We start from the raw sequence: 23502 nt of genomic DNA on the forward strand, positions 1-23502 counted from the left end.
TATGTTTTGGCTCGACTTATACTCGTTTGTAGTAGCTTGTCTACCGATGTTTCCTTCAACATTTAAGATATCGTAGCTTTTCGGTTTCTTTTTCCCTGTCCGTTTATGCATAACTGTCCAATGTTTATGCAAAAACTTTTGTGACACAGGACATTCATCCGGCTACAAACAATATGTTTCCCGTGTGCTCCTAAAATCGCCTTTAAGTAGGCTTCATTTTTTCGTGATTTCGTAAGTTTATTCAACAGAGTTCATTGGATTCATTGGATCGTCTTCACCACGACAACATGATTTTTACATTCTACTTTCGTTCGTTTCACACACAAAGGAATGAGTGCAACGCAAAGTCACTCACACAATCATTGACTCCAGGAGAAAAATCGCTTAGAGAGCGATCGTTTGACATTCTACCGAGATTCCGATCATCTCTCCAATGATAGCAATCAAATGACTTGTGTCACCACGCAGCATACACTAGGAAGAGAGAGACAAAAACGAGAGAAAGAGTACGTTGTCTCGTTCGGGCGGCTGCCTGAGTGGTGCTCATTTTTCGTTCGTTTCGTCTTCGTGTTTACGTTCATCGACCGTCACCAAGCGATGACGGTCATGATAGGCGTTGTGTGTTAGCGATCAAATATCGTTTTGGGAAATGATCGCTGACAGAAAGTTCTATCGAATATCGAGCAGTCCCATTCAGTGATAGATCCCTTTTCAAGCATTGTCTCTGACTCTCTCACTTTCGTAGATGCTGAATGGCAAGCTTCCCTGCACTATGCGGCACACGCGGTTAACTTGTTCCTCGGTTTTGCTTTGCGCCGCTTAGTTCGGTTTTTGGGCTTGTACCAAAACTAGAACACCAGAACCACGGTGTGCGTCGTCACTGGCGCATGGGAAGCTTGGCATGCTAGCGTTTGTCATAAACGCTTGTTTGATTAAGAATTTGTACGATTAAAAATATTCTATTGATGAAAATTGCGTTTTCAATTTCTTTTAGAAAACAAATCATTAATAATGCCTTGCTTTCATCATAAGATTTTTTGTATCATCATCATCATTTTGTGCTGACGTTATAAATAAACAAAGTCGATGTTATGAATTGAAAGAAGTTACATTCTTTAGTAAGAGAGGCTCTATCTCACCCCTGGTGGGATTAAATCGGGTTTTTTTTATTAGTTTGTCAATCTTGCCATGGTACAAACCTGCTTTAGCTATCTTGATGAGCTCTTGTAGAAATTCTGAATTTTTTGCCAACCGACAATTATTTAAGCATAATTTATTAAAGCAATCTTCATGAAAAGGCTTTTGACTCAGACAATAGACGTTGAGTAGCAATAAAATTTTTCATTGATTACCATCGTTTGTTCCCGTTACGGTTAAGTTGTGGTACCAAACGAAGTGAAAAATCCGGTTATCTTTCAGACACTTTGCTGTTCCACTTTTAAGTTTAGCGTGGACATATTATTCATGGATCAAACTGCCAACACCCACCACCTGTCATTGCCTTTCCTGGCCGTAAGTTGTTGCTGTTATGAAAATGGGCAACTTTTTGCCCTTGTCATTTTTCCACTTGCTAGCTTTCCGAAAAGAGCAGCGGAATTGCAATCGCCAATATCAGATTTGCAAAAGAAAAGTTTCACAAGCCAATCTTGTTTTTGTAGATATTTGTTTCCCTCTTGCAGTCCCATCCATGGTTTTGATGAAGATTTTCCATTCGTAACAAAGGTTATTTTGACACCTCTGACTCGTAATATTTCTGAACTCTGAATGTGGGACTATTGGAAATCAATATAAAGGTTTGAGAAGGGGTTGGATGGAAAAAAAATATCACATAAAATCTAATTTATCAAAATGCATACAAATTGTTACATAATCGCAACCAATTATCTGCTTTAATTTGTGTTCGGTACAGCAGCCAACATTGAAGCTTTCATTTAGCCACCACAAACACACGACGATTCAATCTTCTCCACAATCGTAATTATTGTAAATACAGCCAACGATGAATTCTGGTGTTATGGTTGTACGCAGTGGGATGAAATCGAACCGCAATAAATCATTAATTACATATTTATGGATCTGATTGAACTGAAGTGTGTATACGGATTCGTATTTTCAGCTTGGATCAAATCTGATACCTGATGGTTAACACGATAACGGAGCGGTTTTCATTTTGCACAAAATTGAAACGGAAATCAATACCAAAAATTTGGGTGAATCAGGGCAGAACTTTAATGTTCAATAAAATTTTACAGAATCCACAAATAAAATATGTTTTTATTGCACTATAAGTGCTGAAAATCGCTAGAACCAATGAAATGAACAGTAAATTAATTTCTAATGGTTGTATCGATCTGTCCCTATTCGCAGATACAATAACATAAATGGAAACAATGAAGCGATTGTGATGATTTTGGCTGGATTGAAACGGGATTTCGTCTGAAAAACCTGTATCATGTTTTCCATCATAACGGTGGCGCCGCGTGGTGTTAGCTGCCCTGTTTATTACACTGTGAAATTATCCATGGCTAATCCAACGAACCAAAAGGTGACAACAGAAATGTCCGCCCAAAAGGGGTACTGCAAAAAAACTTTTTATGTTCAACAAATTTCCTAACAAATCAGCAACAAATTACAAGTTTGACAGTCCAACTACACTTAAAAGTTGGTTTTGTTATTTGTTTTTGCAAAACCGCATATTTTTCAACAAAAGAACCAAAAATATTCATAATTACCTTTTGACTGTTTATGTTAGTATGTGTGTAGTCGATGTTTGCGGACGTGCACGCAGAACACAGAACAGTGAGAACTAGCGAAAATGCCTCACTTTCTTCTAATACAAGTCGCCATATTGAAATTGCTTGAAGATTCATACCCGTGCCGCAGGTCTAAAGCCAATGAATAATTGAGTTTCAATTCTGAGAAAATAGTGCAACATAACACCATCGTCCAGCACACACGATGGGAAAACAACACGATTTCAATCATGGATGAACTCGCTTTGAAGCTTATTTTTGTTTATATCATGTTCACAGCTGTATTTACTATGCACCCAACACACAAACAAAATCTCTAGAGTTGTTTAAATAGGTCTTATAAACATTTGAAACATAATAGCTTATAGCTTGGGTTAGTTTTCAAAAAGCCGTAAGAGCCACCGTGACCTCCGACACTAATTTTCATTTTTCTCCAAATTGAAGCAAATTTCATTTATCTTTAATGTAGAGCACTTGAAGGAGGTGTAGATGAACAATCTCAAGCTTTTTTGAAATTGTTTTTTTGCAAGTAGCACGAGTACCGTTGCAAAAAGGGCTTTGTTTACCAATGGCTCTTACGGCTTTTTGAAAACTAATCCGAGATAGAACCTTTTTAAAAAAACTCTTGATGTATTGAAAATTGTAAGAAAAATCGGAAAAATACCACGTTTGGCCCGTGTACTATTTAGCCTCATGAAATATCACACGCAACCTATCGCAAATATTATAATTCAGCCTAAGGATGCGATTAAATTGAACGTGAGATTGGAAAATTACATTTCAGTCAGTAGCAAATTGGTGCACCATGACAAATTTACAAACATTGAAACAGACTTCCAGCCAAACCATCTTCGAGGAATTCGCCGTCCTCTGAAAATATGTTAACCAAAAAAACAATTCTTTGTTTTCGGTGACTAATGAGCATGTTTCGGTTAAAGTCATTTTAATCAAATAAACCACAACTTTTTTGTTTAAAATATTGAATACATTGTTCAGGAAAGGGCTGAAACAATACATGAAGATTTTCATACAATGCAAATGCATAGTATAATGTCAAACAAAGCAAATTTACGGCCTATTGTTGGCTATTATCGTATGTAATCTATTCAAAAATGTGAAGCAAAAGCCACTGAAATTGCCAAATGTATAACTCATCAACTTCACGTCGACGCAGTAGTGCTACATTGTCGCACATCTCTTTTTGGCGTTCCGAGAAAAACGCGTTTTAATGTTTGACCTTGAATAAACTCAAACCAGAGCAATGTAAACAACAACAAATACGTTTTTTTTTGTTGTTGACCACAATCTGTGCATTGTTCCGAAATTTGGTTGAATTTGGTTGCTGAAGCTCCGAGTTTTAATTACAGATATTAACGGGAGTCGGTCTTGTACGTGTGTCAAACGCGTTCTGACCTGAAATCCCTTTGGCCAGTTGTCGCCCTTACATCAATTTTCAAGGTGAGTAAAGATAGCACGGCATTTTTGAAAATTCTTTCACATCAATGCGAATATCTAATGATTGAAATCGAATTTTGGGGATCTGCGAAGGCCAAAAGGTGAGGCATTTTAAGTTGCACAAAATGACATTCTTAACTCAATTCGACCTAAAATGTATGTGCGACAAGATAGCACGGCAGCGACGAAATGTTCTGCTCACAAGAATTCCAGCGCATGTCGTTGTTTTACGTTTCGGAAATCTCAATCAAATTGCAGCCCCATGTGTCAGCAGAGAACATTTACCGTCGTTGCTCTATAAATCCGTATCGAAACCGAAATAAATCAACTCAAACGGATCGACATCGAAACGGATCGGAAACTGAGCATCCCGTGCTTTCCGTGATATTACCCTCAACATAAAAGCCAGGAATTTAGCTTAGCCATGGAAGTACGATTCCATCATCAGGGTCATTTCTGAATAGGGAAGCAACTTTTATAACCCACCGAATGTCCTCGTAAAACTTCTGCTTCTGGCGGTCCAGCTGTTGAATGGTCTGTTCCAAAGATCGATTGTCCACCATTTTCATGTTCGCGCCAGAGAACAACCTCACAATGCTTCATGTCCTCGTCGGCGGACATGAATTCAGTGTCTACACGTTGTTTATGTACACAAAACGATAGGAAAATTGGCCACAGTTAGAACGGCAAACTTCTGAATCCATTAGCAATGTGAGTTCCATTAGACGAGCATCATTAGGGTAAATTCTAAGTTAACATTTTGCGAACGGAACCTCGCTAAAATGGCACTTTTATACATAATTTTGGAAGAAGTCATTTTGAGATATCTCTTTTGGTATGGCAAAGCCATTAGCTATGAAGCATTAGGGTGTAGCATGGTTGTATGAAAAAAAAGATATCCAAATTTAGTGAGCCAATTTTATGATCCTTTTGGGGTCCTAAACAACTCCTCGTTTGGGAACGATTGATTAAGTCAACACTTTGTGCAAAGTGATTCAATCAAGAACATTTTTTTTTAAATTTTATAATTAAAAAATCCACAACAACTCATATTTATCGAACTGTGGTAACCGATACGACAAAGGTGCGAATTTGATATGTCAAAGGTAATGGGTTCGATTCTTGATATCAAGACTTTTTTTTTGGTAAACTTTATTCTAATCTAATTCTAATCTAATCTGACCCTAGCGCAGCCAATCTTTCGAAGGGATCCTGGAGAGTGCCTTAGGTTAGATGACGCCTAGCACTCTTCTTGTCATTTATTAACATTTGTAGTGCGCCATTGCATTGAAATGCATTGAAACATCCACAAGCGTTAAAGCGGCCAGGCCTACTGCGTAAAGCCGTATCGCAGAGATGATTCGTAATTGGGTTGAGTTTGAGCACAGAGTGTTCGAACAACAACACAATTCTGAATCGACAGGGGAGGAAGAAGCGTGGGGACACACCACCATACGCTCCGAGATTTTGGTTGTATTCGTTGGGAGCACCATGCTAAGAATGTTTGGTACTCCGGGACCCTCTGGGATGGGACATTGTATTTCCACGAATGCCCTGGACACTATTTGCCGTGGTTATAGCGCCACAACTCGCTCTCTGTAACAGTATTCCTAATTCCAGTCCACGCACACCAAGTCGTCATGGCGTAGTGGTTAGCATTTTTGCTTACCAATCCAAAGGACGGGGGATCGAACCCCGCCTCGAGGGACTTTGATTTTTCGTTCATATTCATCATTTCAAATTTATGTGTTCTTAACTTTCTCGTTGGGAGCAGATGGGCATCGAACCCAGAACCATTCGCTTACAAAGCGAACACCGTAACCAGTCAGCCACGGCCGCTCCCTCTTTTTTTTTGGTAAACTTTATTGAAAATTAATCCATAATGTTCTCAGCAATCTTGGGTTTTATTCTCTGTTTCAGTTCACAGTACCTTTACACTACCAGATTGTGTTCTTTATTCTTTCGGATTGTGCTGCCCTACTGTGGTGTAGGAAAAATACATTATGGAACTATGTTATCTAATAAAGTATACAGAAAAATCAGTCAAAAAAAGTGATTATGTTATGAATTCTACAAATTCTCTTTCTCTTCATATCTTTATTTTTTTTCTTCGGAGCAACCCTAAAAACTAAAGTCTGGAGCTACATTTGCCTTAGCTCCATTTTGAAAACCAGAAATGTATTGCAAATTCTCAGCCAACAGATCACTTTTTAACAAATTGTTGAAAGGTAGCTGGGAAGGCCAGCGATTGTCTAACATTTCAAGTTTTGTGAAGAAGTTACCTGTTGGCTCGGAATTTGAAAACTAGTTCCATTTGTCAAAATGCCTATCCACCCTTTCCTCTTGTTGCTTCAGAAGTGATGGCTCTCTTACCCCTACTCTAACACCAAAAGGAAAAATATATCTCAAAATCTGCAACAGTGGATTTGCTGCAGAAAATGTTACATTTTATAACATTTTTTGTAGCAAGCTTGTAAATCATTTTTGCCCGCGTGTAAACATGTCAGCGATCTGCAGTTCTCACCAGCACATATAATGCTGGCCCGTCCCCGAGCAACACTCCAAAAAGAAGAATATGTTGGTGCTCTTTCACTCACATTTTATCAAGCGTCCATGGCGCGGTGGTAGCGTGTCAGATCAATAACCAAGAAGTTGGTGGTTCAATCCTCGTTCTATAAAGGTTTTTTTGTGAAATTCAACCAAAAAGCCGTCGGTAATGTCGATAATTGTCGGTAACGGGCAAAAATGTCATACCCCTATATCACAAAAAAATGCATGAGGACAGTTTTCATGCAGATTCAGATATAATTTCATACCGCCATGCATCACAATCATGCGACCGCCGTTTGGGTGTAGGTGGTTCCTCCCTTTACCTCGTGCTGTGCTGAACCACGGGATTGAAACTCGTCTGAAAAACCTGTATCATTTTTTCAATCAAAACGGTGGCGCCGCGTGGTGGTAGTTGCCCTGTTTATTACACTGTGAAATTATCCATGGCTTATCCAAGGAACCAAAAGGTGACAACAGACATTTCCGCCCAAAAGGGGTGCTGCAAAAAAAAACTTTTTATTTAAAAAAAAATCCCAACAAATCAGCAACGAATTACAAGTTTGATAGTCGAACTACACTTAAAAGTTGGTTTTGTTATTTGTTTTTGCAAAACCGCATATTTTTTAACAAAAGTGCCAAAAATATTCGTAACTACCTTTTGCCTCTTGGTGGCGCTTTGTGTTAGTATGTATGTTAGTCTTCTGATACAAGTCGCCATATTGAAATTGCTTGAAGTTTCATACCCGTGGCTGAACTCAGCAACGTTGCCAGCTCAAATTCTCGAGCAGCGGTATTTTCCCCAAGTACCTAACTGCAATTTTCGCTGCATCGCAATTTGTTGCACCTCCTACTGTCAGGGCTTCCTCGTTCTTTTAAAGAAAGTGAAGAGATTATACAAATTTTCATAATCTTATGCGTCATCATTGAAAGCAGGGGTCTAGAAATGGGTGGACATTTTTAGTTTGTGAATTCACCGTTGGGAAAATAAATTATTCTCCAGGAATTTCCCGCAAGGAAACATCCTACAAATTGAAGCCGGAAAACACGAGAATCAATTTACTGCCCCATATTGAAATAGGAAAGCGATTTCCCGTGAACGGTTAAAAAGAGGGTAATGCTTTTCATGTTTTTTTTCGCTGCCATAAATAGTCGATTATGGAAATGAGGTGGAAAATGCTAATGATGATAACCTTACAACTCGTGGTCCTTGTGTTTAACTAAATGGCAACGCTGGATAACTGATCTTATGTTAATGATCACTTAATCTCTTTATCTATTAGCATATTGCAGAAAGAAGCCAATTAGCACTTGGGACAAGTTAATACAAAGAAAAGCTTTATGTTGAGAACCATTATTATTTTTTCACTCCATTAGTAATAAATACATCCACAATATGCCAACGCAATTCCAGAGAATAAAGAACAAAATCTGGTAGTATAAGAGAATAGAGGCTAAATGCCGAGTGTTATTCTAATGTGTTCATTTTCAAAAAAAAACGGTTCACCTATTAAAAAAGAACCGAATCGAACCCAAGACCTTTGATGCACATGTGGTGGTCATTTTCCAGCCACTCAATTCAATGACCTATTTCAATGAACAAATGAGCTTTCTATTGTGGGACCTTAAGTTCATTGTAGATTGGTGTAAATTTAACAAAAAAAAAACCTTGTGAAACCCTGAATTATACCCATAACCTTGACATCCAATTCTCCCACCCGAGTATCGACAAAAAAACGGCTAAATTTGCTATACGTGCTTCTTGCCCGGTTCTCATCGCGCTTTCGCGCCTGATTGGGTTCATAACTCCGTTGGCGCCCAGCTAAATTAGTGCGTTTGGCCACCCCACCGAGGGCGACGAACGACTTCATGTAGTACTTTGGAGCTGTCCATTACGCCGTACGTCCTTTTCAGCAGCTTGTTGATACTGATCAACGCCAGTTCGCGGAAAAAAGCTTCCACTTCCGCTGCCGTGGCTCAACTCGTGATGGTTGTCCGGTGAACGGCATTGTAAGCAACGATGAAAAATATCACGAAATAGGATTCGTTCGAGAGCACATGATCCCACAGCTGCGTCCATTGACTGACATTGAAATTTGCCACGAAAGCCGTTTCCATCATCGTCAGGACTCGCGAAGATATATTGCGCTCGCGATAAACATTCATCAAACTAGGCTCATACTCGCACAGGACGTTCTCAACCAGGCCCAAATAATTCATCGGTTCCAGTGGGGCGTACTCGAACCACAGTTGTCCCTGGTTGGGCAAAGCACAGAAACGAATCATTCGGGAGCATCCTCACGAAAAAAGGCACAAAGTCACACTGCAGAAAAAGGTTGACCATTGATCCAGACAGGAAAATGTTTTTTTACATTCTGAACGGTCCGTACTTCCAGGCCGGCAAACTTTCGATCATAACCCTCCACGCATGGATGGTTCCCTCGCAGCAGGAGCGCGTTGAAACAATGCGCGTAATTGTTGGTCGATGCCTTCCAGATACTCTCCAAATTCATTTAGCATGCAACCTTGTTTTTTTACTAAAGTTGTCCTAAACACATTCTTGGTTCTTTATATTTTTTATAAGTTCATTGTTCTTTGTGTCCTTTGTGTTCTTTGTGTTCTTTGTGTTCTTTGTGTTCTTTGTGTTCTTTGTGTTCTTTGTGTTCTTTGTGTTCTTTGTGTTCTTTGTGTTCTTTGTGTTCTTTGTGTTCTTTGTGTTCTTTGTGTTCTTTGTGTTCTTTGTGTTCTTTGTGTTCTTTGTGTTCTTTGTGTTCTTTGTGTTCTTTGTGTTCTTTGTGTTCTTTGTGTTCTTTGTGTTCTTTGTGTTCTTTGTGTTCTTTGTGTTTTTTGTGTTCTTTGTGTTCTTTGTGTTCTTTGTGTTCTTTGTGTTCTTTGTGTTCTTTGTGTTCTTTGTGTTCTTTGTGTTCTTTGTGTTCTTTGTGTTCTTTGTGTTCCTTGTGCTCTTTGTGTTCTTTGTGTTCTTTGTGTTCTTTGTGTTCTTTGTGTTCTTTGTGTTCTTTGTGTTCTTTTTGTTCTTAGTGTTCTTTGTGTTCTTCGTGTTCTTTGTGCTCTTTGTGTTCTTTGTGTTCTGTGTTCTTTGTTATTTGACAAATCGATTCCATGAAGATGCTCCATTAGGGTGTAATATGGTTGTATGGAAAAAAATAAAGTTGTCCAAATTTAGCGAGCACAACCATTTTTCAGTTCCTTTTGGGGTCCTAAACAACTCCCCAAAGTTTGGGAACGATTGGTTTAGTCCTTACTTTGCGCAGCGATTCAATTTTCCATATAAATTTGTATGGGAAAAACCATTTTTTTTGGATTTTGATATTTATAAAATCCACGTTTCACGCTGTACTAAAACCGGGTTCATATTCAGATGCTCTGGAAGGTGCTCTACAACTTTCCCGAAGAGAGTATGGTGCTAACTTGCTCCTATAAAAAGATACAGCTTGTTCAAAACTCGTCTAAAACGTGTTTTTTGCTCGAAAATCACGTTTTAGACGAGTTTTGAGGACGCTGTATCTTCTTTCAGGGACAAGCTAGCACCATACTCTCTTCGAGAAAGTTGTAGAGCACATTCCAGAGCATCCGAATATGAATCCGGTTTTAGTACAGCGTGAAACGTGGATTTTATAAATATCAAAATCCAAAAAAATTGTTTTTCCCATACAAATTTATATGGAAAATTGAATCGCTTTGCGCAAAGTGAGGACTAAACCAATCGTTCCCAAACTTTGGGGAGTTGTTTAGGACCCCAAAAGGAACTAAAAAATTGCTGTGCTGGAAAATCGATTTTGATATTACACCCTAATGCTCCATGAGTGCCATTACTGATGTCATATTTTGTTGTGGTTTACCAAAAAAAAACTATACAATTCATCCACTCACAAGCATGCTTTCCCAACGCAACACATGTTGTCGCTGAGTCCTGCCGCCACGTGCTGTTGAACCATTTTCCTCCTTCCTCCTCCTCACTTTGTTTCCGGTCATGCTCCGCAGTGGCGATTTTCAACTATGTAGATGTAACGTGACTTGCATGCAAAGCTCTCGGATTGCTTGGATTTCGTCGATTCAAGAACGCCGAAAACTTTGCTGAGAGCAGAGAGAAGACAACTTTTCGAGCGTACGCCACATGGTCCTGAACTGTCACGCGTTTTGTTGATGGGAATCCTCGTGCAGGTCGAGTTCCGTGATTTCCACCTTGTGTCTCCAGACGACATGGCAAATTGTGAAAACAAACTTTGGTTCTCACTTTCTCTCTCACACTCTCTCTGTTAAACGTGTAAGTGTGGGTGAGGTCTCATTTCGCTGGTATCTCCCACTTACAACAACTTGGATGATGTTGTCGGAGTTCAAGTACGCGGTGGGTGGTAGGTAGCAGGACGATAAAAAGAGAATGTTGAGGGATTTATCGGGAGGGTTTCAGTTTCGTCGAGCACTCCGTGCAAATCAGATGTGGTTCAACGAAAACGGCACTAGGATCTGTGCAAAACCGGTGGATTAGCTTGCTGCGGTTCGCGAAAGTAAGAGAAGCTTTCAGCTAACCACCGCAACGGTGTGAACCTTTATTCTGGACGGGACAGCACGTTGCTTGGCAGTCGCCATCGGGGTCTTTCTCTTAATGTGAATGTAAACACCTACTGGCGTCGCATCGTTTGCATACAACTCATGTGCAATGAAAATAGGGAAAGTACAGTAATATTTGTGAGCATAAAGTAGAACGAAACAAAAAGAAGCTAGACTAGAATAGAAGGATGCTGTCTGCATAAACAATAAAACGGTCCTGGCAAGAATCCTGAGTGGTGGTTCCAGCAGATGATGAACAATGGTAGTTTGACGAGGACTTTGGCTTTGAGTATGATAAGGGCAGCATAATGCATGTTAAATGTGTATTGTGGTGATAGAAGAATGGAAACAATTGACACTGAGTAAAAGTTTTGGTTTGATATTACGTGAATATCGAAAAAAATAACAAGCTCTTATTAGATGGACTAACCTGAATACCATCGATACAGCTCTTTAGTTTGAGAGGAGTGTTTGATGACATTTCTGGGGAAAAGTAATTTGAAATCTATATCTAGTTGAAGGGGAAGGGGTTGTTGTTTTTGAAACCAGGCCAAGTATGCCAGTGAAACCTGGGATCTGGGACGCAAAGATTTCACAATGCAACAAAAATTAATGTAAAGTTTACAGCTGTTATCTCTTGCTTTTCACAGTTGGTCATCTCCAGAAGTGCAGGAAGCTAAGTCATGCTTCTCTAAATTTTGTGATATCGTTTTTTTTAATTCCTAAAAACAAAAATGACTGCGCAGGCTCAACTCGAGGGGAAGCATTAATAAATAGTCTTCAAATGCAGGAGATTACCAGAAATCCCGATGCAAGACGCGTTATTTCAACTAGACCTTGATGTTCTCTTTCCGATCTGTCAGTTCCTCTCAGATTCCAAAATATCCATTTAGTTTTTCTGCAGTTTTTCGTCGTTCGTGGTTTGGAGCGAGTTGTGGCGCTATAACCACGGCAAATAGTGTCCAGGGCATTCGTGGAAATACAATGTCCCATCCCAGAGGGTCCCGGAGTACCAAACCTTCTTAGCATGGTGCTCCCAACGAATACAACCAAAAAATCTTGGAGCGTATGGTGGTGTGTCCCCACGCTTCTTCCTCCCCTGTCGATTCAGAATTGTGTTGTTGTTCGAACACTCAGTGCTCAAACTCAACCCAATTACGAATCATTTCTGCGATACGGCTTTACGCAGTAGGCCTGGCCGCTTTAACGCTTGTGATGTTTCAATGCATTTCGATGCAATGGTTCACTACAAATGTTAATAAATGACAAGAAGAGTGCTAGGCGTCATCTAATCTAAGGCACTCTCCAGGATCCCTTCGAAAGATTGGCTGCGCTAGGGTCTGATTAGATTAGATTAGATTAGATTAGTTTTTCGTCGTTCGTGGTTTGCACCGGAAGCAGAGCAAGATCGTGCCCCAACAGCTGGACATCGAGTTGCGGCTGAGGACAACAACAAAGGTCATAAAAGCCAAACAAAATCCCTACACAATCCCCCTTCCCTTCCCACGTCTTGTCTTTTAACATCAATCCCTTCCCCTACTAACCTCGAGCAGGCCACGGGTAATCGGCTCCCCTCTCACTAACATTTACGCACATGATCCTCTGTTATTACTGTTAGCTTTGAGAAAAATGTAATTACAAGAGCCAACCAGGTCCCAGTACCGAAAAAGACCTAATAAAAATAATTTTATGAAAAAATGCAGGAGATTGTTAAAATAAAAACTACTTTTTTGCAATTCAGCTATGAAACTGTCAACTTTTCCTGTCCTTCTGGAGAAACGAAACGGCCTACTTTTCCCTACAAAAAATAACTGTATGGAAAATTAATACCTTTCTATACCAATGCTGAAAAGTTCTACTTTTCAGCACTGAAATGGGTGCTGAAAAGTTGAACTTTTTAACACTAGAATCGAAAAGTATCATTTTTCAATATTGTTTTGTTTTGGACGGTTAATTTACTAAACACATGAATGTTTGACATAAACTTCCATTCAAAGAGCGTTTTTCGGAATTGCAAAAAATGTTGTAAGCAACTCGTTGCAAAACTTGATTTTTTCAGCACTCGTCGTATTTATCCAACTCGGTAAACCTCGGTAAACCTCGTTGGATAAATGTACAACTCGTGCTGAAAAAATCTTCTGATTTTCATTTCTTTTATGTCGCTGTTTGTGTGCTTGGGTGAGTGGTTATTATAATCAAATAATGGCATCATTAGTGCGCAGACCACGCGGATGCGCTGTCTTGTTTGTGCATGCTCATTTTCATTTCTTTTATGTCGCTGTTTGTGTGCTTGGGTGAGTGGTTATATAATCAAATAATGGCATCATTAGTGCGCTGACCACGCGGACGCGCTGTCTTGTTTGTGCATGCTCATTTTCATTTCTTTTATGTCGCTGTTTGTGTGCTTGGGTGAGTGGTTATATAATCAAATAATGGCATCATTAGTGCGCTGACCACGCGGACGCGCTGTCTTGTTTTTGCATGCTCATTTTCATTTCTTTTATGTCGCTGTTTGTGTGCTTGGGTGAGTGGTTATTATAATCAAATAATGGCATCATTAGTGCGCAGACCACGCGGATGCGCTGTCTTGTTTGTGCATGCTCATTTTCATTTCTTTTATGTCGCTGTTTGTGTGCTTGGGTGAGTGGTTATATAATCAAATAATGGCATCATTAGTGCGCTGACCACGCGGACGCGCTGTCTTGTTTGTGCATGCTCATTTTCATTTCTTTTATGTCGCTGTTTGTGTGCTTGGGTGAGTGGTTATATAATCAAATAATGGCATCATTAGTGCGCTGACCACGCGGATGCGCTGTCTTGTTTTTGCATGCTCATTTTCATTTCTTTTATGTCGCTGTTTGTGTGCTTGGGTGAGTGGTTATATAATCAAATAATGGCATCATTAGTGCGCTGACCACGCGGACGCGCTGTCTTGTTTTTGCATGCTCATTTTCATTTCTTTTATGTCGCTGTTTGTGTGCTTGGGTGAGTGGTTATTATAATCAAATAATGGCATCATTAGTGCGCAGACCACGCGGATGCGCTGTCTTGTTTGTGCATGCTCATTTTCATTTCTTTTATGTCGCTGTTTGTGTGCTTGGGTGAGTGGTTATATAATCAAATAATGGCATCATTAGTGCGCTGACCACGCGGACGCGCTGTCTTGTTTGTGCATGCTCATTTTCATTTCTTTTATGTCGCTGTTTGTGTGCTTGGGTGAGTGGTTATTATAATCAAATAATGGCATCATTAGTGCGCTGACCACGCGGACGCGCTGTCTTGTTTGTGCATGCTCATTTTCATTTCTTTTATGTCGCTGTTTGTGTGCTTGGGTGAGTGGTTATTATAATCAAATAATGGCATCATTAGTGCGCAGACCACGCGGATGCGCTGTCTTGTTTGTGCATGCTCATTTTCATTTCTTTTATGTCGCTGTTTGTGTGCTTGGGTGAGTGGTTATATAATCAAATAATGGCATCATTAGTGCGCTGACCACGCGGATGCGCTGTCTTGTTTTTGCATGCTCATTTTCATTTCTTTTATGTCGCTGTTTGTGTGCTTGGGTGAGTGGTTATATAATCAAATAATGGCATCATTAGTGCGCTGACCACGCGGACGCGCTGTCTTGTTTGTGCATGCTCATTTTCATTTCTTTTATGTCGCTGTTTGTGTGCTTGGGTGAGTGGTTATATAATCAAATAATGGCATCATTAGTGCGCTGACCACGCGGATGCGCTGTCTTGTTTTTGCATGCTCATTTTCATTTCTTTTATGTCGCTGTTTGTGTGCTTGGGTGAGTGGTTATTATAATTAAATAATGGCATCATTAGTGCGCTGAACACGCGGACGCGCTGTCTTGTTTTTGCATGCTCATTTTCATTTCTTTTATGTCGCTGTTTGTGTGCTTGGGTGAGTGGTTATTATAATCAAATAATGGCATCATTAGTGCGCTGACCACGCGGACGCGCTGTCTTGTTTGTGCATGCTCATTTTCATTTCTTTTATGTCGCTGTTTGTGTGCTTGGGTGAGTGGTTATTATAATCAAATAATGGCATCATTAGTGCGCAGACCACGCGGATGCGCTGTCTTGTTTGTGCATGCTCATTTTCATTTCTTTTATGTCGCTGTTTGTGTGCTTGGGTGAGTGGTTATATAATCAAATAATGGCATCATTAGTGCGCTGACCACGCGGATGCGCTGTCTTGTTTGTGCATGCTCATTTTCATTTCTTTTATGTCGCTGTTTGTGTGCTTGGGTGAGTGGTTATATAATCAAATAATGGCATCATTAGTGCGCTGACCACGCGGACGCGCTGTCTTGTTTGTGCATGCTCATTTTCATTTCTTTTATGTCGCTGTTTGTGTGCTTGGGTGAGTGGTTATATAATCAAATAATGGCATCATTAGTGCGCTGACCACGCGGATGCGCTGTCTTGTTTTTGCATGCTCATTTTCATTTCTTTTATGTCGCTGTTTGTGTGCTTGGGTGAGTGGTTATTATAATTAAATAATGGCATCATTAGTGCGCTGAACACGCGGACGCGCTGTCTTGTTTTTGCATGCTCATTTTCATTTCTTTTATGTCGCTGTTTGTGTGCTTGGGTGAGTGGTTATTATAATTAAATAATGGCATCATTAGTGCGCTGAACACGCGGACGCGCTGTCTTGTTTTTGCATGCTCATTTTCATTTCTTTTATGTCGCTGTTTGTGTGCTTGGGTGAGTGGTTATTATAATCAAATAATGGCATCATTAGTGCGCTGACCACGCGGACGCGCTGTCTTGTTTGTGCATGCTCATTTTCATTTCTTTTATGTCGCTGTTTGTGTGCTTGGGTGAGTGGTTATTATAATCAAATAATGGCATCATTAGTGCGCTGACCACGCGGACGCGCTGTCTTGTTTGTGCATGCTCATTTTCATTTCTTTTATGTCGCTGTTTGTGTGCATGGGGTGATTGGTTATTATAACTTATTGGACATCATAAGTGCAGTGCTTCAGGGGACGCGCAGTCCTGTTCTTTTCGCGATAATTTTCATCGTAAATGATCGTAAAAATTTATTCCAACTGGCATCGATCGATTTTATGAAGAGTAAAGCGTCATTTATTTACTATTTTTGAAATTTGCTCGCGTTATCTAAATTGTAAAAATATACTGATAAGTCCAGCCCATAGCACTACTGCTCGGCTGGCACGCGTTCGATAAAAAAAAACTTTTTAAATGATCAATTATCTATCTTTCCGCAGACGGCTGCCTAAGATCTAAAATTTTCAACCGATAAACAAAATGCTCATGGTCACATCACTGCCACTCGTGAATCCTGACCTCATACCCATCTACTAACCCCCTCAAAACTCATGTGATACTTTGTCGGAGATGCAGTCGATTGGGCGGTCTCTATCACTCAAGTATCGGACTAACATTCCCATCCACTTCCCCGTGACCCTACCACTGGTCGTGGCCGGCGCCGGTATTGATCAGCATGATAGGGGCCTTTGAGAAGTTGCGAAGCGAGGAAAGATAGCTCCCACTTATCTTCCACGGCTCGTGGATGTAACTTCTGGAGGTCCTGGTCAATAACGGAGTAGCAACTGCGGGTGGGCACCTATGCTTATGCTTATGCTTAACTCGTGCTGAAAAAATCTTCTTTTTGTAACATGTTGCATAAACTACTATTAACAAAACGACGCTGTCATGCTAGCTTGTCGTACGTCATTTTTTGACGTTCCGAGAAAAACGCGTTTTAATGTTTGACCTTGAATAAACAAAAAATGAGAGCACACAATGTAAACAATAACAAACACGTTTTGTTTGGTTGCCCATTCATTGTTCAGATGATTCGTTGAATTTGGTGGCTGGAGTCCCGAGTTATAATTAAAAATATTTACGGTAGTCGAGCTAGTACCTACCGTAAACTGGGGTGACTTTGATAGGTTTTTCAAATGCCCGTCGATAATAAGTTATCCCTTAATGCTAAACATACTCAAAATTCTCAAAAATGTTTAGATATTAATTTATCTAAACATTTTTGAGAATTTTGGGGGTGCATGGGTATGTTTAGCATTAAGGGATAACTTATTATCGAAAATATGCAAAAATATATTGGTTATATTGGATGTATCAAAATTAGTGGCCAAATCAAATATCTATCAATGTCACCCCAAGCTATCAAAGTCACCCCAGTTTACGGTATGTCAAACGCGTTCTGACCTGAAATCCTTTTGGCCAATTGTCGCACTTACAGCAATTTTCAGGGTGTGTCAAAATAGCACGACAAGATTGAAACTTCTTTCATATGAAGAACCGGAGTTTGTTCAATTTTATTGAATATATCAGGAATGAAATCGAATTTTGGTGATCGGTGAGTCATTGTAAGCTAAAATGGCGTTCTTAACTCAATTTGGCCCAAAATCGACACAAGACAAGTTACCACGATAGTGACGAAATTAATTTACCAGAGAATGGCATATACAAAGCCCCTTTTGTCAAATTACCACAAAAGTTTTCCGAGTTCGAGGGTGTCCTGAATATGTGGGATGATTGAATAAAGAATACAGAAATTTTTTAACAATATTAACCCACAATTATTGCAAATGTAATCCGATCATAATTTAATTTCTCTAGATAATATATTTGTTGTATTGAAATTTTCACGAAAACAAAACCCAAAAATAGCGTTTTGGGGAAGAAATGTATGACAAAAGTTTGATTTGAATAAAAATAATAATAATAAAAACAAATCACGTTATTTGAAATGATCCTTCAACATCCTTACTGAATTTTTATGCAAACAAAGTGTTATGGTTTAATTAATCATGTAATGAATTGATTATGATCAAATTAACAGCTGCCGTCAACTTGAAGTAATTGGGAAAGTTGTTTTTCAAAGTTATGTCATCAATTATTTCTATTTGTTTCAATTCTAAAGTGAAACTTGATGTTGCCCTTATCAACATTCCTAATTCAGGTTCATGATTGATTATTATTTTTTGCATTCTAATATTTTCAAGCACGATCAATCTAATTTCCTAAGCCCAATAAAACATCGTACATAATAAAAGGATACAACTTATTTGTTAATTGTTTTAAACTTTCCGAAAGCCTTCACCGTTTAGATTAGTGTATTAAAGAGTTAAAAGTTTTGATCAGCAGCTGGAATTGGAGTAAAAACTTGTTTTCCTAACAAGGCAGGTACATGGTAGGGTGACAAGAAAAATGAAAATCTGGAGAAATGCCCCTTGGGTCGATTTTTCAGATAACGATATGTAACTGTTTCAATTTTTAGCCAAATCGGTTAAGATTTATGGGTTGCTATTGATCGTGAATGTTTGTATGGGAAAATTTGCTAAAATGTCGGGGAAAAGCTAAAATTTCAAAATTCCACCAAAAGGTCGGATAATTGTCAAGTATAAAATTCATAAGTAAAATTTTATGACAAACAACTTTGTCCAAGATCGCAAAACGATCCAACCCTGACGATCGTTTAGCGATTTAAATAAGATGTTTTTGTATGAAATGTTTTTTTTTTTTTTAACCAGCTTTAAAGACCTTAAACCTTAACCGATTTGGCTCAAAATTGGCACAGTCACTTATTTTTGCCTAATGAATCGAGTCAGGGAGTATCTTTGATGACGATTTTTTTTACTATTACTCTAATGTGGCAGTGCGTGGCCGAATGGTTACGCTGTCCGCTTTGTAAGCGGATGATCATGGGTTCGATTCCCATCTGCTCCAACCTTCCATCGGATGGGGAAGTAAAGTCATTTCAGGTGTGGAGTCGTCTCCTGCTATAAAAACAAACAACACACCAAACCACTTTGACTTGCTCGGACACGTGGAACAGAATTCGGCTGCAGGACATGAATTGGTTGGTGCCGCTGTATTGTCCGCGAGCCGGAAAACAAATGCTGTAAATTCCTTCCCTCTCGAAATGGGGAAATGTTGGCCAATGTGTTGAAAAGCGGGCAAGTTTTGCTCCATAATTTGAAATTCCATTTGTGCTCTCTGAAAGCGAATAAATTACAACATTTGGCAACAAGAAAAACACACCCGCGACCATTGAAAACAGTAACGGCTAGCATTGCTTCACAGTACAGCGCAGATCCAAAATGACGAGTAGCTCGATTTCCGCTCAGGCAACGACAACCGGACAAGGCACATCCGTTTTCCGAAAGATGAGCATGCTTAAAAAGACAGACGATTCGAGAAGATGTTTGTGATGTTTGTCGTTCTAGCTTCAATTTGATTTTAAACAATTTTTTTATAATCGATCGAAAATAACAACATGCTAAAATTTCATTTTTTTATCCAATAAAATTATTGAAACTCTATTATCCCGTGTAATGTCAGTAAAATAAGAATAATATTATTCTTATTTAATTGATTTATTTGAGAAAGAATGTATAATGCTTCTTTATGCTTTCAATTTTATTTTAATTAAAATTCTATTAACAATAATTACTTTTGACTTCACCTTCAGACTTAATTGCTGGATAAGGTCTAAAGGAGATTAAGTTTTCAACTTTACAGCCTAATTACGTAACCACATTTTAAGTACATTTTCCGAACAGAGCACCGTGACGTAAACAATGAAAGTCTAAGCAGCTCATATTGTGGGTGAAAAACAGGAAAAGCACAGGAAAAGTGCTCTCGACGTTTAGCGCACTTCCAAATCTATATACGAAAAAAAAAAACGAAACTATTGGCACTACGCCCCCCGGGGCATGGCCTTCCTCTAACGTGGGATTTCTGCTCCAGCGCCTCTGACGTGACAGGAGAAACCGGGACCGACGTTTTACTTCACCATCCGATAGAAGCTCAGTGGATAAGGCGGGAATCGAACCCGCGTCTCATAGCATCATCGGGATCGGCAGCCGAAGCCGCTACCCCTGCGCCACGAGACCCACAAAATCTATAATCTATATACAACAACTCTCAAATCTTCATGTACCCGTTTTAGGGGTCGAACGGCCACCTTTTGTGTTTTTGATCGAGTGCATGCAGGTTGCTCAATTTTAACATAATTATCGGTAATTGTTGTTGGCGTGGACTGAGCTGCTAGTGCTACTGCATGGTACAATTAGCAGTAACCATCAGCAAACGTGTACGTACGAACTGCTTTCAGCTTAGAACGACGAGTGTATTAAATAGATGGGAGGTCGAACATGCATGTTTACACATTGTGAGGTGGCTTTTGGCGGGCAACGTTGGTCCGACCTGGTGTTTGTGGGAAAGTCAAGCAACTATCAACACCATCGATGGAAATGGCCCAGCAACCCACACCCCTGGTGGAAATGCAATGGGGTTAATGTGGTGAGGTCCCCGTGGTGGACAGTGATGGTTGTAGATAACCACGATGTGATATTAAATTTTCAACATGCATGAATGAGAGTGTGTGTGAGTGTATCTACACAGCAATTCTATTTGAAAAGAGCCTAAACCGAAAAAAAAAAGTTTCAAAAATCTAGCTTAACATTTGAAAAAGTCGTATGAAAACCTAAAATTGCGTTTTGACCATGTCTGGACCAAAGAGCCTATGTCTGAAAATATTTTTATCGGATTCCTCGGCAAATTTCACAAAACATTTAAAAAAACGTACGTTTCCGAGATATGTTTTTTTGAAAATAAAAACTAAGATTTTCGACGTGCCACGCGCAAAAACATGGAAAATGACGAAATCGGCAAAAAACAACGTTTTTCACAAAAACTGCGATAACTTAAAAATTTAAGCGATGACTTATACATGTTAGGGTACCAAAATTTTTGTAATTAAAATACGCAACTTTTGGTACCCTAATATGTATAGGTCATCGCTGTTTTTTTTAAGTTATCGCAGTTTTAGTAAAAAACGTTGTTTTTCTGCCGATTTCGTAATTTTTCTGTTTTTGCGCGTGGCACGTCGAAAAACTAAGTTTTTATTTTCAAAAAATCATATCTCGGAAACGTACGGTTCGACATCGCCAATTTTTTTTAATGTTTTGTGAAATTTTCCGAGGAATCCGATAGAAATATTTTCTGACATAGGCTCTTTGGTCCAGACACGGTCAAAACGCCATTTTAAGTTTTCATACGACTTTTCGAAATGTTAAGCTAGATTTTTGAAACTTCTTACTATTTTTCTCAAATAGCCAAACTAACCACCTTTCTTTTGCGTCTAAGACAGCTAAAATCGGATGAAATGACGCGGAGATATCTAGATTAAATTTTCAAAACAACCTTCCCGTCATTGGTTTCCTATGCAAATAGGAACTTTTTGAAAATTTAATCTAGATATGATTTTCTGAAAAAAGTGATTTTTGCGTCCGGGACCGTGGTGAAGGGGTAAGCGTGGTTGCATCTCACCCAGTCGGCTTGGGTTCGATCCCAGACGCGGTCCCGGTGGCATTTTTCGAGACGAGATTTGTCTGACCACGCCTTCCGTCGGATGGGGAAGTAAATGTTGGCCCCGGTTTAACCTAAAAGGTTAGGTCGTTAGCTCAATCCAGGTGTAGGAGTCGTCTCCCTGGGTCCTGCCTCGGTGGAGTCGCTGATAGGCAGTTGGACTAACAATCCAAAGGTCGTCAGTTCAAATCCCGGGGTGGATGGAAGCTTAGGTGTAAAAAGAGGTAGGTTTGCAATAGCCTCAACAATCAAGCCTTCGGACACCTAGTTTCGAGAACGCCAAGGCAATGCTGTAGAGCGAATAATTTGATTTGATTTTTTTTTTGTTTTTGCGAAAAATGACGAAATTTGTGATGATAATATAATGATTTTGGTTGAACCACATGCCAAGACAATTTCGTTAGATTTAGGGAAAAAAAGAACCAACACCAGACTTTTCAATCATACTCATTCAAACAAACGGTAAAAAGAAGATTCAGAACAACACCCGATCTGGATATAAAAAAACTTCATGATATCAAAGGGCTTCATCCATAAAGTACGTCACGATAAAATCAGCCAAAATTCCCCCTCCCCCTTTTGTCGCACTTTTGCTATACTTATAACATGAAACAACTCTCCCACTAGAGCGTACTCTATGGTTGACGCCTAGCTCAGTTATAAGATAAAGAGCGTGGCTAGCAGATTGATCACCATACTCATGCTTTTATTCTTGACAGGATGGGAAGCAGAAATAATGTGAAAGTTTGCATTCTTTTTCACAACAGGCTTGAACATTTCACAATGTGCCAATTTCACAATGTGCCAATCGAACTCAGCGCCTAAATTAGTTGAGAAGTAAAGGGTTTTCCCTATTTTCCCATTTTCATTCATGAGTTTAAAATGTTCGAAACTTTGCTATGCAATGAACTTGACTGATGAAGAAAAATTGTTACTTATTCTGAACCCTTTATAAGATTGTAGCTTTTTTTTGCTGGAATGTTTTTCCTTACTCACGGTGAAAACAAAAGAGCAGTTCTCTACGGAATCGGTCTTTTTTCTTTAATTTTAATTTTTGTATTTTTTAATCCGGCTGAAACTTTTTTGGTGCCTTCGGTATGCCCAAAGAAGCCATTTTGCATCATTAGTTTGTCCATATAATTTTCCATACAAATTTGGCAGCTGTTCATACAAAAATGATATGTGAAAATTCAAAAATCTGTATCTTTTGAAGGAATTTTTTGATCGAGTTGGTATCTTCGACAAAGTTGTAGGTATGGATATGGACTACACTGAAAAAAAATGATATACGGTAAAAAAAATTTTGGTGATTTTTTATTTAACTTTTTGTCACCAAAACTTGATTTGCAAAAAAACACTATTTTTATTTTTTTTATTTTTTGATATGTTTTAGAGGACATAAAATGCCAACTTTTCAGAAATTTCCAGGATGGGCAAAAAATCTTTGACCGAGTTATGATTTTTTGAATCAATACTGATTTTTTTTCAAAAAATCGAAATATCGGTCGCAAAAAAATTTCAACTTCATTTTTCGATGTAAAATCGAATTTGCAATCAAAAAGTACTTTATTGAATTTTTGATAAAGTGCACCGTTTTCAAGTTATAGCCATTTTTAGGTAACTTTTTTGAAAATTGTCGCAGTTTTTCATTTTTTATAATTAGTGCCCATGTTTGCCCACCTTTGAAAAAAATATTTTTGAAAAGCTGAGAAAATTCTCTATATTTTGCTTTATTGAACTTTGTTGATGCGACCCATAGTTGCTGAGATATTGCTATGCAAAGGCTAAAAACAGGAAAT

At 39.0% G+C, this 23502-nt stretch overlaps 1 protein-coding gene across 1 annotated transcript in view; it reads left to right on the plus strand.

Moving 5' to 3' along the window:
• Positions 1–9115: 9115 nt before the first annotated feature.
• The window catches only part of LOC119769187 (NADH-ubiquinone oxidoreductase chain 5), a 40234-nt gene continuing 25847 nt past the window's right edge, over positions 9116–23502 (plus strand). The window contains exons 1-2 of the mRNA XM_038261096.1: positions 9116–9222; positions 9340–9845. Of these exons, the coding sequence (XP_038117024.1) occupies positions 9116–9222; positions 9340–9845 (613 nt within the window). The remainder of the gene's footprint in view (positions 9223–9339; positions 9846–23502) is intronic.

Source organism: Culex quinquefasciatus, chromosome 3 (assembly GCF_015732765.1).
Source record: "Culex quinquefasciatus strain JHB chromosome 3, VPISU_Cqui_1.0_pri_paternal, whole genome shotgun sequence".
Classification (NCBI taxonomy): Eukaryota; Metazoa; Arthropoda; class Insecta; order Diptera; family Culicidae; genus Culex; species Culex quinquefasciatus.